Here is a 15473-nt window from a genome sequence, read left to right on the forward strand (position 1 = left end):
GATGCTTCTAATCATGGTACATTGCAGAGGTGGGATTTGAACCTGTAAGGTTTCGCACGGGAGTCCAACCTCTTACCCACTATACCATACTGCCTTTTATCAAGGATGTGTGCAGCGTAGTGGTTAAGAATAAAAATGAAGGTTCTTTGACATCAACTAGACAGATTTCTTGATTATACGCTTCCCTGGGGCTGTGCCCTTGGGCAAATCATTTCTAAGTTGGGCGCTAAATTTTGACTTGCAGAGCTAATGAGAAGGTTAAATATTTTTTTGGTACTATATTGGTGCCAGGCGGCATTAGGGGTTAGAAGAGCCGTGAAGTTTTTAATTTTAAAAGCAATGCTCCTAGAACATCGATGAAGTATAATTACCATGTCCACTTTATGGTTGAGGACTCTGAACCATAGAGAAGCCTTCCTGGAGTTTAAAGTCTAGTGCAGAGGACCGCCAACACCTGAGCCGCAGATGGAGAAGTTCCAGGTTAGGAGCATTTGGGAAACAAGGACTTGTGCTAATGATGGAAGGCGGTGGAAGCAGCTGCTCATGTTGGGTTTTCGGGGAAGCTTGTCTAGTCCTGGAGGAAGTGGCAATGGTTATGTCTAAAGAAAATGAGCATCCCAGGAATGACCTGGGGTTCTTGTGCAGAGGTTCAAGGTGCTAGTGGCTTGGCCTGTTGGAGGCTCAGTGATAGATTCATAGGAGTTGGTTATGTAGAGGCAGGGGCAAGATCATGTGAGGTCTTAGACGCCAATGGAAGGGAGTTTGGATTTTGTTTTATGGGGCAGTTGAAGGGTTGGGCGAAGGCAACATTGTGAGTAGTTGTCGTCTCTGGAGAATTGGAGATGAAAGAGTGACTCTGGAGAAGCATTTTTGTTTGTTTTGTGTCTGTTAGTTTTTTCAGATGAGGCCTTGCTATATAATAGCCAGGGATGGCCTCAAACTTACCTTACTCCCTCATCCTTACTAGAGCTGGTATTGTAGGCATGGGCCTCTACAGCTGCCTCAGGAAGCTTCTTGGATTGTTGACTATGAAGATCGCAGGTCAAGATTTATTAGTGAATGATGGATTGGCTTGAGGGGGGGGGGTCTTGTCACCAGCATTTTTATTTTGCACCGGTTAGGGTGGAAAACATGACTGTGTGGCATGTAACAATCATGTCACACTAAGAACTGCTTCAGTTGTGGCATTTCATGTGTCTTCTGCATCATTGATGGGAAAAGGTTATTGTTGGGCATAGGCCTTTGAAAGCCACTGAATCGGATCCTGTTGGCTGGGAGGTAACCCAGTCAGGTGTGGTGTCCAGAGGGAGGAGCCTCTGTCATTCCCCAGAGAGGGCCTGATTCCAGGACTGGGCAGAATCTCAGCCATGAAAGAGTAACTAGGACTTGAGACTCTCTTAGGCCATAGCCTCCTTTTGCATGCGCTGTGAAGTCCTGTTTCAGTTGGTCACCAAGTAGGGCAGGTACTTGATGGACACATAGACCTGTGACACTTGACAGCCAGTGCAGGTGCACGGTGGCAGCTGCTGGGAACTTAAATGGTTCACACCGACTCTCCTCCATGGCCCCCATTATGTTGTGATGGCCCATTTCCTACCAGCCTGTCTTTCTCTCCACCTCAGCTCTTTGCTCGGAACCCTTCCGGAGCCCCTGTTCCACAGAATCCTTGCAGTGCACATGTTTAGGTGCCAAGAGGCTAAACTGTACCTTCTGAGTTCTAGGGGGCAGGGGTACAGCAAGGCACAAAGTAGTAGCTTTGTGTGTAGCTTACAGTTTAATGGCAGGAAGGACAGATACAGCAGAAACTTTCCCATAAACTGTGATAATGTGCTGTGGAGGCCAGAGAAAGGAAAGGAGTTGGGGGGTGGGGCTTTTCAACTTTGAAAAGTAGGAAGAGAGTCCATTTTAGAAATGAGGTAACATTTGAACAAAACCCTGAAAAGGGCACAGGGCGGAACCTGAAGTTAGGTAGAACAGTCCCAGATGGATTGGGAAGAGACAGGAAGGTCAGAGGTGGCGGGGAATGGGGTCAAAGGTTAAGAGTTGGGTCTGATTATGTTCACTGGAAGGCTGAAGACTCTCTGAAGAAGATGAAGTATCACTTAGCATGGTGGCATCTGAGGTTTGAACAGTGATTGTGGGGCAGGAAGGACCCAGGAAATCAGCCTGGAGACTGAGCTGACCCAGAAGGTCAGGTTCTGGCTTCTTTTGAAGGCAGAACCAACAGGATTAGAGGTAAGAAGTAAGAAGAGAGATACCAGATGCCAAGGATAGGGCATGTGTTGGTACCCGGACAGTTCAAGTGTGGGCTGTGTCTGCAGCAAGCAATGGGGCCTGGGCTGAAGGAACTGTTATGTACCTTTAAATCTTTGTGATTTTTTTTGTTTAATTAAAAAAAAAAAACAACCCAGAGTTTTACTGTATTGCCCTAGCTGGCCCAGAATTTGCTTTATAGGCCAGGCTGGCCTTGAACTCATTGAGATCTTCCTGCCTCTGCTCCCAAATGCTCACATTAAAGGCACCACCATGCCCAGCTAAGTCTTTTTTTTTGAGACAGGGTATCCAGACTTGCCACCAACTTTGTGAAGCTGAGGTTGGCCTTGAACTAATGATTCTCCTGCCTCTACCTCCCAAGTGCTAGGATCACAGTCATTCATTGGCTCACCTAGAATCTTTTTAAATCTTAAGTCATTCAATATGAGATGGATTGGTGTGGGACAATGGTCTGTATTCTGTCAATTATATTTTAAATAAATGCTGATTGGCCATTAGCCAGGCAGGAAGTATAGACAGGGCAACCAGGTGGGAAGTAGAGGCAGGGTGACAAGAACAGGAGAATTCTGGGAAGAGGAAAGCTTATTCTGCAGTCCTGATCCAGTCACAGAGCAAGCAAGATGTGACTGCCTTGCCAAAAAAGGTGCCAAGCCACATGGCTAGCATAGACAAGAATAATGGGCTAATATAAGTTATAATAGTTAATAAGAAGCCTGAGCTAAAGGCCAATCAGGGGACCAGGTGGGACAGAAACTTCAGTCAACAATGGATAAAGTTGGGGTGCTCTTACCCAGGAGTAGAGGAGTGGGAACAGCTGGAGTCTGGGTGCTCAGCTCTTTTCTTAGCCATGAGCACCTCTGCCCTTGGGTGCAGAAGAGCTGGAAGACTGCAGGTGTTCCTCTCAATACCCCCCATACACATACGTTGTCAGGCTTCTGTTCTTTCCATCCTTTAACCACACCCACACAACTGGGGGGTCTCACCCTCCACTGAACTTCCCCAGTCATAACTGTCACCCAAATCCCAAGGCCTGGGTTTGAAGTCCAGTGTTGTCTCGATGTGGTGTGACTTTCGGTAAGGCCCTATAACCTGTCTCTGAATTCTGTCTCTTTTTGTAAGATGGGGACAGTCATATCACTCAGAGCCTAATGCCTTGTAAACCCGAGGGAAAAATACTCAAATAGGGTCATTTTGTCACCAGAGCACAGAAAATGAGCTCACGGGATTAGGATGAGAGCCTGACAATCTGAAGAGACGCCTGGGAAGTCTTTGGATCTTGTGACAGCTGGCTTTCATCTTATTGCAGGACCCTCAGGACGCCGGTGTTTTAGCTGTGGCTGGGAGGTCTTTATTTTTTTGCTTTTTTGAGACAGGGTTTCTCTGTGGTTTTGGAGCCTGTCCTGGAACTAGCTCTTGTAGACCAGGCTGGTCTCAAACTCACAGAGATCCGCCTGTCTCTGCCTCCCAAGTGCTGGGATTAAAGGCATGTGCCACCACCGCCTGGCTGCTGGGAGTTCTTTTTGAGTGGGCAAGAAGTCTATAAAACTGCTCACTAACTTTCCCCCAGCGGTGCAGTTGACATGTGTTGGCTTGGGTCGCTTGCTTGGCACCCTTTGCCAGCTTTGCCTCCCCCCTCACTGCTGCCTTCACCACAGACACAGAAAGCAGGTTATGTCTTCCTCTTGGGCTCCCCTTCCTCGCACCTGTGGAGGAATAGGTGCCTCAGAAAGGTTGATTGAATGGCTTGCTGATTGCCCAGGTCTCTTGCTGTCTTTGCAGATCGAGTTGAGGACTGTGACAGGCTCTCCCTAGTATGGCCAATGAAGAAGATGACCCAGTCATACAGGAGGTAACTGCCGCTGTCAACTCTCTATTGCACCACAAGCCACAGGTCTTTGTACAAGACCAAGACCTTTCTATGTGTCTATAGGCCAGTCTAGGGCCTGTCGATGATCTAGGGGCTCTAGACCTTGCCTCTGTTGTCCCCCAGATACCTGTGACTTTCTCCTTCAGGGCTGTGACCTAGCGGCCCCTGATTTTGAGACCTTACCCAATGTTCCTAGATTTCAGCTATTTGTTCTCTCTCTGTCCCACTCTCTGTAAAGCCAACTGCAGGGCTGGACACTGAACAGATGCGAGTGACTGAAAGGAGATTGATGGCTCCCCTGTGTGGGCTTACCAGATTGTGTCATTCAGCAGTTCTTCACTCCGTTCACTGCACCAGGGGCAATGGCATAGTAGCAACCAGGCTGTGTCCTTGTCTCTAGACAGCCTCTGGCCTATGGAGGAGATGGACTAGGAGCCTCAAAATATAAACAGGAAGACAAAATTGTTCATTATTATAATTACTCCTCAGGATCCTTCCAGTCCAGGCCCTAGAGCTTTTGGAAAGCAAATGGTGAAACTTGATGTTTTGGCCCCTGGCCTTCTTAGGTGTATTTGGAACCCACCCTAAGTCTGAAGGGCATGGGCCACGAGACTATCCCTAGACAGGCAGAGTAGTTCCTGTTTTGTGGGGTACTGAGTTATTTAAATATACTTAAGCTATAGCTGTACCAGAGATACTAAGTTACCACAGAGGGGATTGGAGACAGCACAGAGGGAGCCCCCCTCTGCAGCCAGGAAGCCCCAGCCAGCTTCTGCTCAAGTGGTGAGCAGAGCCCCTGAGTCCCTAAGGCTGAGTTTGTTGTCAGATGCATATGTGAAGGACATTCCAGGTAGAAGAAAGCACCTGTGCAAAGGCCCATGGGCAGGAGGGAGCACAGTTTGTGTGCAGAGTAGTCAGCATCAGGAGGGAAAAAGGAGACAGGTAGGTCACATAGAGCCTTGCAGATCTTAAAATAGGGTGACATGTAGGTGCCAGAGTGGCAAGGTGGAAGAAAGCACAGAGAAGAAACGTAAGTAGGTAGAGGGAATCCTCCCTCCCCTCTCTCCCAGAGAGCACTTTCCCTAGCTTTGGGAGGCATCCCAATCTCAGTGCCCAGGCACCACATGTGCTCTTTCCAGGTTAGAGTGACCTTACGGGCCAAGCAGGTTCCCTGTCTTGGTTCCCTGGTATCTGTTGAGAGGGAGTACTAGATGTGCCTGACTTGGAGGCCTGCCCTGCTTACCTCTGTTCTTAGTATAAGCTGAGCTTTTCTTCTTCCCTAAGCTGCCTCTGTGACCTACTGATCCTATCTGAGTGCCTGGGCCTGGTTTAAGTGTCTTGTGTCCTGGTTAAGTCTTCTCCCCTTGTTCCCAGATCGACGTATACTTGGCCAAAAGTCTGGCAGAGAAGCTGTATCTGTTTCAGGTAATGACGGGACTTGCAGGTAAAGGGGAAAGCCAATGTTGAGGGAGTGGTGGAGCTGGGTAGGAGGCAGGCAGAGCTTACCTACTAAGATGAACAAGCAGGACAACATATGGGATGCAGAGTGAGCAGCTGGAGTGCTGGACCAGACCAGCCAGTTCAGCTCCATCAAACTCAGCTTCCAGCCCCTGAGTACTTCATGTCTATGCCTCAGTTTTCTGATAGCCACACTGCCTGCCTCATAAGAGATTCCGTGAAGGTTGAATGGTCCACATTGAAAGGCCTAGGTCACTGCCTAGGGAAGAGTTAGTGCTGGCAGGGGCCACTGCTGCTGGGTGGAACTCAAGGATGCTTCCAGAACATCCTTGTGGTCATGTGCAAGCCTGGGCCTGTTCCTTGTGCACTTCAAGTTGTTAGCCTTTCACTGCCCTCCTTGCTATGACTAGCATGAATTGAGCACTTCCTGTGTTCCAGCACTGCTCTCCTAAGTTAGCAATCCTGTAACAATACTGCACTGTGCTGTACTATACTTCTACATCAGATTTACTGAAGTACAGTTCATACACTTTTAAGTGAACCCTGCTCAAGACCTATTTAGGGGCTGTACAGCCAGCGCCACAATCTATTTTAGTATGTTTTTGTCCCTCTGAAAGAAATCTTATGTTTAGTCACTCAGCACTGACTCTATTCTCATAGAGCCTTAGGCAACCATTACTTTTGTTTCTATGGATTTCCCTATTTGGGATCTCTCATGTAGATAAAATAGCATGTGTGGGCATTAGTACTGCTCTTTTTTTTTTTATGTAGATCCCATTCATGTTTTAGCCTGGATCAGTGTTTCATTTTTATAGCTAATGAATATCTCTGTGGGACTAGAGAGAGCTCAGTCAGTAAAGTGATTGCCTGTGTAGGTTTGAAGACCTAAGTTTGGTCCCCAGAACCCACCTCAAAAGCTGAATGTGGCCGGGCGGTGGTGGCGCACGCCTTTAATCCCAGCACTTTGGAGGCAGAGGCAGGAGGATCTTTGTGAGTTCGAGGCCAGCCTGGTCTACAAGAGCTAGTTCCAGGACAGGCACCAAAAACTACAGAGAAACCTTGTCTCGAAAATCCAAAAAAAAACAAAAACAAAAAAAAAGCTGAATGTGATGATGTGTGCTTGTAAGTGGTTGTAATCCCAGTACTGGGGAGGCAGAGACAAGTGGATAACCTGGGCCAGCCTAACCTACTTAGTGAGTGTCTTAGTTTGAGTTTTTATTGCTGCAAAGAAACACCATGACCACAGCAACTCTTTTTTTTTTTTTTTTTTTTTTTTTGCTTTTTCGAGACAGGGTTTCTCTGTGGCTTTGGAGCCTGTCCTGGAACTAGCTCTGTAGACCAGGCTGGTCTCGAACTCATAGAGATCCACCTGCCTCTGCCTCCCGAGTGCTGGGATTAAAGGCGTGCGCCACCATTGCCCTGCCACAGCAACTCTTATAAAGGAAAAACATTTAATTGGGGTGGTGGCTTACAGTTCAGAGGTTTAGTCCATTATCATCATGGTGTGGAGCTTGGTGGCCTGCAGGCAGATGTGGTACCAGAGTTGAGAGTGCTATATCTTGCAGGCAACAGGAAGTCAACCGAAAGTCAAACTAAGGGAGGCTTGGGCAAAAGAGACCTCAAAGCCAGCCCCCACTATGACACAGTTCCTCCAGTGATACCACACCTCCTAATAGTGCCACTCCCTTTTGGAGGCCATTTTCTTTGAGCTCCAGGCCAGTGAGAGACCCTGTTTCAAAAAACGAAGTGGACGGCTCCTGAGGATGACATTGAGGTTGTTCTCTGGCTGGCATAGGCACATACAGCCGTACATACAAAAGTACCCGTGGTGGATGCAGTACACTTTGTTCACCCATTCATCAGTTGATGGCATTTAGGTTGTCTACACTTTGGCTATTGTACTGGATAATGCTCTTTAGACATCTATGTTTGTGTTTGTATGAACCTGTGTTTTCACGTCTTGGATGTACATTTAGGAATAGATTGGCTGGATCATACTGCATTTAACTTTTTGAGGACAACTGGACTGTTTTATACCACTCTACGTTCTCAATAGAAGGTAGTTATTAGAAGCACTTTAATTTTGTGTTGCACATAAGAAAGTGAGTTGGAGACTTCTGAGCTCTCCAGGGCCTGGGGTTAGTGGAGGGGCAGCAGCAGTGTTCACACTTGTGCAGAGAAGAGGCTGTCCGCAGGGTTACCTGCATCCTTGACTGACTACAGAGTCTCTCTCACAGTGGATCCGTGTGTGCCCCTGTGTGCTAGGCTCTGCTGGTGCCCATTCTGTCTGCTTTGTTGATAGTGTTGGCGGCTTTGGAAGGATGTGGCAGAGTCAGTACTATTGCCCAGATCTGTAGCTCACTGCCAACCCTCTCAGCCTGGAGTAGGGCAAGTTCAGAGCTCTGGGTCTTAGCACAGGCACCTCAGTGCTTTGTGAGCTATTGCAGGACAGTCTCACCTAGTGGAGCAGTTGTGTTCCAGGCTGGTTCACTGCTACTACGGAGGAGTTTTTAGAAAGTGACTGCTTACTTCCTGGGCTAATTGTAGCTGACCTGAAGCGGTTCCAGAAGTTGAGCTTCAGCCCAAGCTGCTGCACCCTGCAAGTACACTGTAGAGGCTGTTGGATACTAGGCATTTATGGCTTGAGCTGAGGATTCGGGGGACCAATTTGGGGTTTATTCATCAGCAGTTTTCATGGAAGACGAGAGAAAAGGCTTTTCTGTAGGAACTCTAAGGAAAGGTGCTGTGTGTTGAGAGCCAGGACTAGGCTTTCAAAAGAGGCCTATAGTTAAAGTAGCATATCCAGGAGGGACCTACCTCCCTGGCCCCTCTCCAGAGGATGTGTGGAAAGGACAGACACATTGCTAATGAGAAAGAACGGAGTCACACATTTCTGTATCTGATGTCCAGATCAGCCTCTAGCATTCTTAGGCCAGCCCTGTTTCCCTCTTGGCCTCCTCTTGTCTTATTTCTCACCTCAGTGACCTTCAGAGCGTCAATGTGTCCTTGGACCCCCACTGCTCTAAATTCCCATAGCCCTGCTTTAGAGCTTCAGGGTGCTAAGGGACTTAGCCATCCCTCCTCGAAAGGCAAGACATCCTGAAGTGGTCCAACAGCATGAGGCTCAAAGAGGACCCAGGGTGAAACAGACTAGAGATGAAAGCTGTGGGGTACCTCTTGGTAGAGTAGATTGGGGCCTGGGTACTCTGCTCTCTGGTGGGGTGGGAACAGTATGAATGGGCTGAGTCTTTCAATGGAACCCTTGATGCCTGCTTCAACTTGTATTGGGCACGGTGGACTGATGGATGCCTTTCTGTCTCTAGTACCCTGTGCGTCCAGCTTCGATGACCTATGATGACATTCCACATCTCTCAGCCAAGATCAAGCCCAAGCAGCAGAAGGTGGGGCTATCCTCCAAGGTGGAAGTGGGGTACAGAGGGTAAATGGGGGTTGAGGGAAGCAAGAAGACAGATACTTTTGGGAGCAGAAGCCCCGAGAAGGAGCAATGCAGGGATTAGGATAAGAGCAGCACATGGGTCTTGAAAGTCAAGGAAAGAAAGCATTTCCAGGTTCAGGGTTGCTTGAAAGGTAGGTTGGGGAAGCCTGGGTACTGAGGTGTGGGCAGGGGTGAACTTAAAGCAGGGTTAGATAGAGGAAGATCTAGTACCTATACAGGATGGGGTGGGAGGATAAGGAGAAACCAAGACAAATTTCCCATCTGTCTCGATCTCTGTAATCACAGGGAGATGCTGAAGTTGGAGATGACATTTCAGTTTCAAGATTTCTCGTTTTGATTTTGGGGTGTGGAGGAGTAGGGGACAAATATGACTGTGTCTGTACCTAAAACACATTGTGACTTTTCTGTTGGAAATTTCATTGGTGACCTCAGTGTGGCCTTAAACCCAGGGTCCCAGAGGGAGGGACACTGATCAGTCTTGCTGCTGGGTAGGGACCTGGCTGGGAGTGTTCCTGGGAGTGTGCCATGGCACCTTCTGAGTTGGGTGATACTTTGTACCTCCAGGTAGAGCTTGAGATGGCCATCGACACTCTGAATCCCAACTACTGCCGCAGCAAAGGGGAACAGATTGCATTGAACGTGGACGGTGCCTGTGCTGATGAGACTAGCACATATTCCTCGTGAGTCCCTGCCCCTAAGTTTCCACTGCAGGTAAAGGTTAAGAGGATCTCCAGAGGCCTCAGGGGCACTGGCCCTCTCTGTTCTGTTACTGGGATCCCCATCATGTCAGATCTCTACCTTAAACCAAGAGTGTTGTAGACCTTTCCTCCCAAGTTGGCCTCTCATGCCAGGTACTTCTGGGCTGCAGGGGAAACAGGCCTCTGGAGCCCCTTGTCCATTATTCATTTCCTGCTGCACAGACAAAGCTATGAATATTTTCATCCCTTAACCCTAGCTAGTGTAGTTTGAGGATGTTGGGATGGGATGGGGTTGGTTAGCTTCTCCGGAGCTTCCTAGCCCTTCACACTAGCTCTCCTTGTGCACCTAGGAAGCTGATGGACAAGCAGACCTTCTGCTCCTCCCAGACCACCAGCAACACGGCCCGTTACGCAGCTGCACTCTACAGGCAAGGTACCTGGGTCTGGCTATACCCTTGGGGAGAGCACAAGGTGGGCTGGGCCTGGGGATCTCACCCAGCCTAGGTCTCCTCAGCTTTATGTGTGGTTTTGGCCTCTACTGAACACCTAACCATGCAGCATCAAGGCAGTGTGGAAATGACAGAGTATGGAGACACAGCACCACAACGGGGACTTTGTTGGGCACTCCCAAGTTAGAGTTGGACCTTCAAGTCAGTTTGCTCCTGGGAGCACATATACAATGTAGCATAGTACTGGGGACAGGTGGCAGAATTTTGTCCTTTAAAGTACAGGATACTTAGAGTCCAGCAATCCTATTCATAGGCAGCACCTACTGAGGACAGATGAGAATATGTCCACATAAAATTTTGGGCACAGATGTCCATAGGGCCTTTATTTATGAGAGCTAAAGAATGTCAACAATCCACAGCCCATTAAGTGATGTTGCATAAACAAAATGTGACATATCCATGCAACAACCTCACCTGGTTGTATGGAGGAGTGTGCTTCCGCAAGGATGACCCTTATAAGATCATGGAAGAAACCAGGCTCAAAAGACTACAAATGGCCAGGCATGGTGCACACTTTTAATCTCAGCACACCTTTAATCCCAGTGCTTGGGAGCAGATAAAGGTGGATCTCTGAGTTGTGGGTTAGCTTCGTCTACATAGTAAGTTCCAGGGTCATCAGGGCTATTTAGAGAGAGACCTTGACTCGAAAAATAAATAAAAAGACTGCGTGCTTCCATGTTTTAGTTGTCTCTCTGTTGCTGTGATAAAACACCCCAGCAAAAGCAACCGAGAAGAGAAAAGGTTTATTTGGTTCCAGACCATCATTTTGGGGGGTCGCAGCAGCCGGAAGTAATCCCTTTACATTCACAGTCAAGATGAGAACAGTGAATGATGTACACATGCCAGTGCTCAGCTTGCTTTTGCCAGTCCAGGATCCCTGGCTCGCAGTGGGTGGGTCTCCGCATAGTCAAGACAAAACCCCACAGCCGCTCCCACTGATAACTTAATCTAGACAGTCCCTCACTGAGACTTTTTCTAGGTGTTTCCAAACTGTCAGATTGACAGAACTAACTATTGTACCACATGATCCCATTTTATGAGCTTCAGAATAAGCACATCTGTAGAGGCATAGAGCTGTGTCATGTTCTCAAGGCTGTATCTCTTTGAAGCTACATTTCTTTTTCTTTGTTTCTTTGTTTTTCTGTTTTTTGTTTGTTTTGTTTTGTTTAGTGACAGATTTCTCTGTAGTTTTGGTGCCTGTCCTGGAACTAGCTCTTATAGACCAGGCTGGCCTTGAACTCACAGAGATCTGCCAGTCTCTTTCTCTTGAGTGCTGGGATTAAATGTGTGCACTGCCACCACCTGGCTCAAAGCTACATTTCTTTTACACTTTTTTTTAGATTTATAAGTCTGACTGTTTTGTCTGCATGTGTTTATGTGCATTGTGTATATGTCTGGTGCCTGAGGAGGTCAGAAGAGGGCATTGAATCCCCTGCAGCTAGAGTTACAGATGGTTGTCTGGCTACCATGTGGATGCTGGGGATCAGACTGGGGTCCTCTTCGATAGCAACAAGTGCTCTTAACCACTGAGCTTGCTCTCCAGCCCTAGAGCTATAATTCTTAGAGCCAGAGGCAGGTCACAGAGATTGTCTTCTGATGAACTCAGTGGGGCTTCTGGCAACAGCAGTGTGGCAGAGGGGAAGAGGGTGAGCTGTTGATTGTGGCTGGAGGAACAGTAGCCGTGAGGAGAGGAGACCTGACTTGGGTGCTGGGGGAGTGTAGGGAGGTGAGTCTGAAGTGTCTGAGCAGAGTTAGGCTCCTGTTCTGGGGTGTGCTTGCAGTGCCTGGCAGGATCAGATAAGAGTTAGAAATAACTCCTGGCCTGATATTCCTGAAGCATCTAGATTGGGACTGGAGTAGAATTGGTGGTTTGTCGGGGGATTTGGGGATTCCTTTGAGTAAGCTGGCTGTGGCAGCTTCGGCTCATAGGGGCAGGATCAAGCCCTTCTTCCTTTGCCAGGTGAACTCCACCTGACACCTTTACATGGCATCCTACAGCTTCGACCCAGCTTCTCCTACCTGGACAAGGCAGATGCCAAGCATCGAGAGAGGGAGGCAGCCAATGAGGGTGAGCCTGCTAACTGACTGACTGTCTGGGTGTGGTCTGGGTGGGTCATCCTGAGAAAAATGGTCAGATTATGGCATGATTATGGGATGATTACTGGCATCCTAGGCTCCTCCTACCTACTAAATGCTCCTAACTTCACATTTGGGACAACCGAAAAATGTCCTCACAGATTGCTAAGCATTGCCTGAGGGTTAAATTGGCCCAGTTGGTACCACTGTCCTTAAGTCACAGGCCCCATGTTGGCCTTCCTGAGGAGAGGGTGGTGTTGGGGCGGAATGAGCAGTTCGAGCAGAGGCTGTACTGACAGCTTGCTTTGCAGCAGGCGATTCTTCGCAGGATGAGGCAGAAGAGGACGTTAAGCAGATCACGGTGAGCTCTGGCCCTGGGCAGGAGGGAGCAGCGTGGATGGCAAAAGACAGCAAGGGCTGCAGGGTCTGCGCAGAAAGGGCTTTTCCATATTTAAGAGTAACAGATGCAGAGTATGGTTGAGCATCCCCCCCCCCCCATCCAGCCTGACTCCTGTTGTAAATGGGATAGCCTTGTTCTGTGTAACAGCTGGGATCCTGGGGTGTGGCAGGTGGTGCCTGGGAACAGGGAGGTGCAGCCCAGGAGCCCCATGAAGCCACACAAGCTCACAAAGTTCCTTGTTAATTACCTGTGTGATTCTACCTTTTTGATGCGTACAGAAGAGTGGTTAGCATGCTAATCTTGATTTTGAAAGATTTAGAAGAATGTTATCTTTCCACTCCTGATTATGCATTATTTATGCATATGTAGTTGACAATGAACAGGGAAAGAAAAAGGCTACAGTGTCACAGCAGGCATGGAAATGGCTGTAGTCTGTACATCCTAGTGGACTGTCCTCTCCTCAAGTGATGTGGCAGACTTTAAGTCTCAGAGACTTGTCCTCTCCTCTGCAGCTTGTTGGGTAGCCTTTAAAACTTCCTGGGTAAATACTCTTGTCTGAAAAGGTGTGCTTTGGTACCCTTGGGCCCAGGTGGAAGCCTTGGCCAGAGTTGGCCAAAGCAAGAAAACACCACTTTCAGCTTGCAGAGTGAAGACTGAATTTCAGAAGTGGAGAGGGAGGTGGAGTGCAAGTGCTGTCCCGCATGCACGCACACACACAAGCTGTTGATCTGGCAAAAACTGTGGGGTCACAGGCCTGAGGGTGTGACCTTTCCCCTCTCCACAGGTGCGGTTCTCACGGCCAGAGTCGGAGCAGGCCCGCCAGCGCCGCGTGCAGTCCTATGAGTTCCTGCAGAAGAAGCATGCAGAGGAACCCTGGGTCCACCTGCACTACTATGGCGTGAGGGTGAGCCAGGGCAGGATTTGGGAAGAGCCCTGAGGCCTGGAAACTGCTCGCCTCACCTCTAGCTTCACAGTGATACTGTAGAGAGCATGAAGGCCTTGTGAGCAGAGCTCCACTGTTAGAATTTAGGGGTCTTAGTCCACTAAGCTGTGCGTGCAGTGGGGCTGGTGTTTGGTAGTTTTGCACACTCCATGAATGTTGATTGCAGACTAGACTCTTCGTCTGGGGTTGCACTGGAGAATCTGCTGTCATGCTCTGCCTCGCCAGACTGGTTTTTAGGGCTTTGCAGCCTAGTACCTGATGATACACTGAATAAAGGAAACAGTTGGACATTAACTCCCTGGTGCCTGGACTAGAATTCCCTGGTGTTTGCAGGAAGGACCAGCTGAAACCTTCCAGGAAGAGATTAGTATTGGGGAGCCTTAGATTCAGGGTCAGACTTACAGATATACTACAGCTTCTTCCCATGTGACCTTGGGTTGAAAATTGCCTTTCCTTTCTGAGTCTCAGTTTTCTTGTCTATGAAACAAGAATAGTAAGAGCCCTATAGACTTAGTTACTGTGTAGATAAGCATTGGTACAGAGCCTGGCACATGGCGGGTGCTTGGTGAATGCTAGCTCACTTCTCGTCCTGGCTGGTGTTTCTGCACCATAGACAGCACGAGGGCTGGGGTCCTAAAGCCAGGGGGTAGGTGGTTGAGACCACAATGCAGAGGCTTTGTGTGTGCTGTTTTCAAGACACTGCAAGTGAGCCTGTGGCTGGAGTGGGGGTCATCTGTCCTGCCTTTTCCCCACAGGATAGCCGCTCAGAGCACGAACGCCAGTACCTGCTGTGCCAGGGATCCGGTGGGGTGGAGAACACAGAGCTCGTCAAGTCACCCAGGTGGGACTGGCTGGTGCTGACTAGAGGCTCCGGGAAAGTGCCTGTTAAGACTGTGGACAGGGTGAAGGAGGGACACTGCCCCTGCCCCTGGAGAGGGATAGGTGACTCATGTTCTATAGGGCTGTTGTCTGGGAGCGGGGGACTATTGGGGATGGGGAGGGTGGGCCCCTGCTTATACCTCCCCAAGTTTCAATCTGGTTGTGGTCTGAGCTCACATGCAGGAGTGAGGCAGAGCCCTCAGAGCCTCTGATACCCCTCCACCCCTACCTCTTACAGCGAATACCTCATGATGCTCATGCCACCCAGCCCGGAGGAGGAGAAGTGAGTAAGGGCTGTCCCCCACAGTACCTCCCACTATCTCCCACTGGCTTCCTCTAACTACTCACCCCCTGCTTCCAACAGAGACAAGCCTGTGGCTCCCAGCAATGTCCTGTCCATGGCTCAGCTGCGTACGTTGCCCCTGGCTGATCAGATTAAGGTCCTCATGAAGAATGGTGAGTGCTGCTCTCTGTCTCCAGGACCAAAGGCAGCAGCCGCTGCTCCCCAGAGTCTGCTCAGCTCTGTAGCTCCATTCTTGTCTGGGCAGATCAGATAATGCACGGCTGTGTCAGGTCACCCAGGTGGTACTGCCCCTTCAGGTGGACTTTTGCAGCCCTCCGCCGCAGGAGCCTGAGCAGGTTGGCCTATCTTTGGTCTGGCTTTAAAAGACTAGTGGGGTTCCTGGACACTGACAGGGCTGAGCAGTCTCTTGATGCCTTACTGGGCTACATACAGTAAGGACTAGCTCCTTTTTCTCTTAGGCAGAGGCAGAGAGCCTTTGAAGACTAGTCGAGTCCCAAGCTCTGGGCTTCTCTGAGAAGTTAATGTTAAAGCCTTAGGCCTGGATTGGGTGGGAGCTCTCTGCTGTGCCATACTTGCCTTGTTCCTGGATTTGCCTTGTTCCTGGACTT

General features: G+C 49.1%; 1 protein-coding gene across 3 annotated transcripts in view; it reads left to right on the forward strand.

Moving 5' to 3' along the window:
* Polr3e (RNA polymerase III subunit E) overlaps positions 1–15473 on the forward strand; it is a 28195-nt gene that overhangs the window by 968 nt on the left and 11754 nt on the right. The window contains exons 2-12 of one of the 3 annotated variants that reach the window (XM_075972079.1): positions 4054–4123; positions 5516–5566; positions 8923–9000; positions 9621–9736; positions 10105–10187; positions 12224–12331; positions 12651–12700; positions 13524–13643; positions 14438–14523; positions 14800–14844; positions 14926–15017. In XM_075972079.1, coding sequence (XP_075828194.1) covers positions 4088–4123; positions 5516–5566; positions 8923–9000; positions 9621–9736; positions 10105–10187; positions 12224–12331; positions 12651–12700; positions 13524–13643; positions 14438–14523; positions 14800–14844; positions 14926–15017 — 865 coding nt within the window. In that variant the 5' untranslated portion in view covers positions 4054–4087. The remainder of the gene's footprint in view (positions 1–4053; positions 4124–5515; positions 5567–8922; positions 9001–9620; positions 9737–10104; positions 10188–12223; positions 12332–12650; positions 12701–13523; positions 13644–14437; positions 14524–14799; positions 14845–14925; positions 15018–15473) is intronic. The other 2 variants (XM_075972080.1, XM_075972081.1) reach the window with 2 other exon arrangements.

This window comes from Microtus pennsylvanicus, chromosome 5 (genome assembly GCF_037038515.1).
Source record: "Microtus pennsylvanicus isolate mMicPen1 chromosome 5, mMicPen1.hap1, whole genome shotgun sequence".
NCBI lineage: Eukaryota > Metazoa > Chordata > Mammalia > Rodentia > Cricetidae > Microtus > Microtus pennsylvanicus.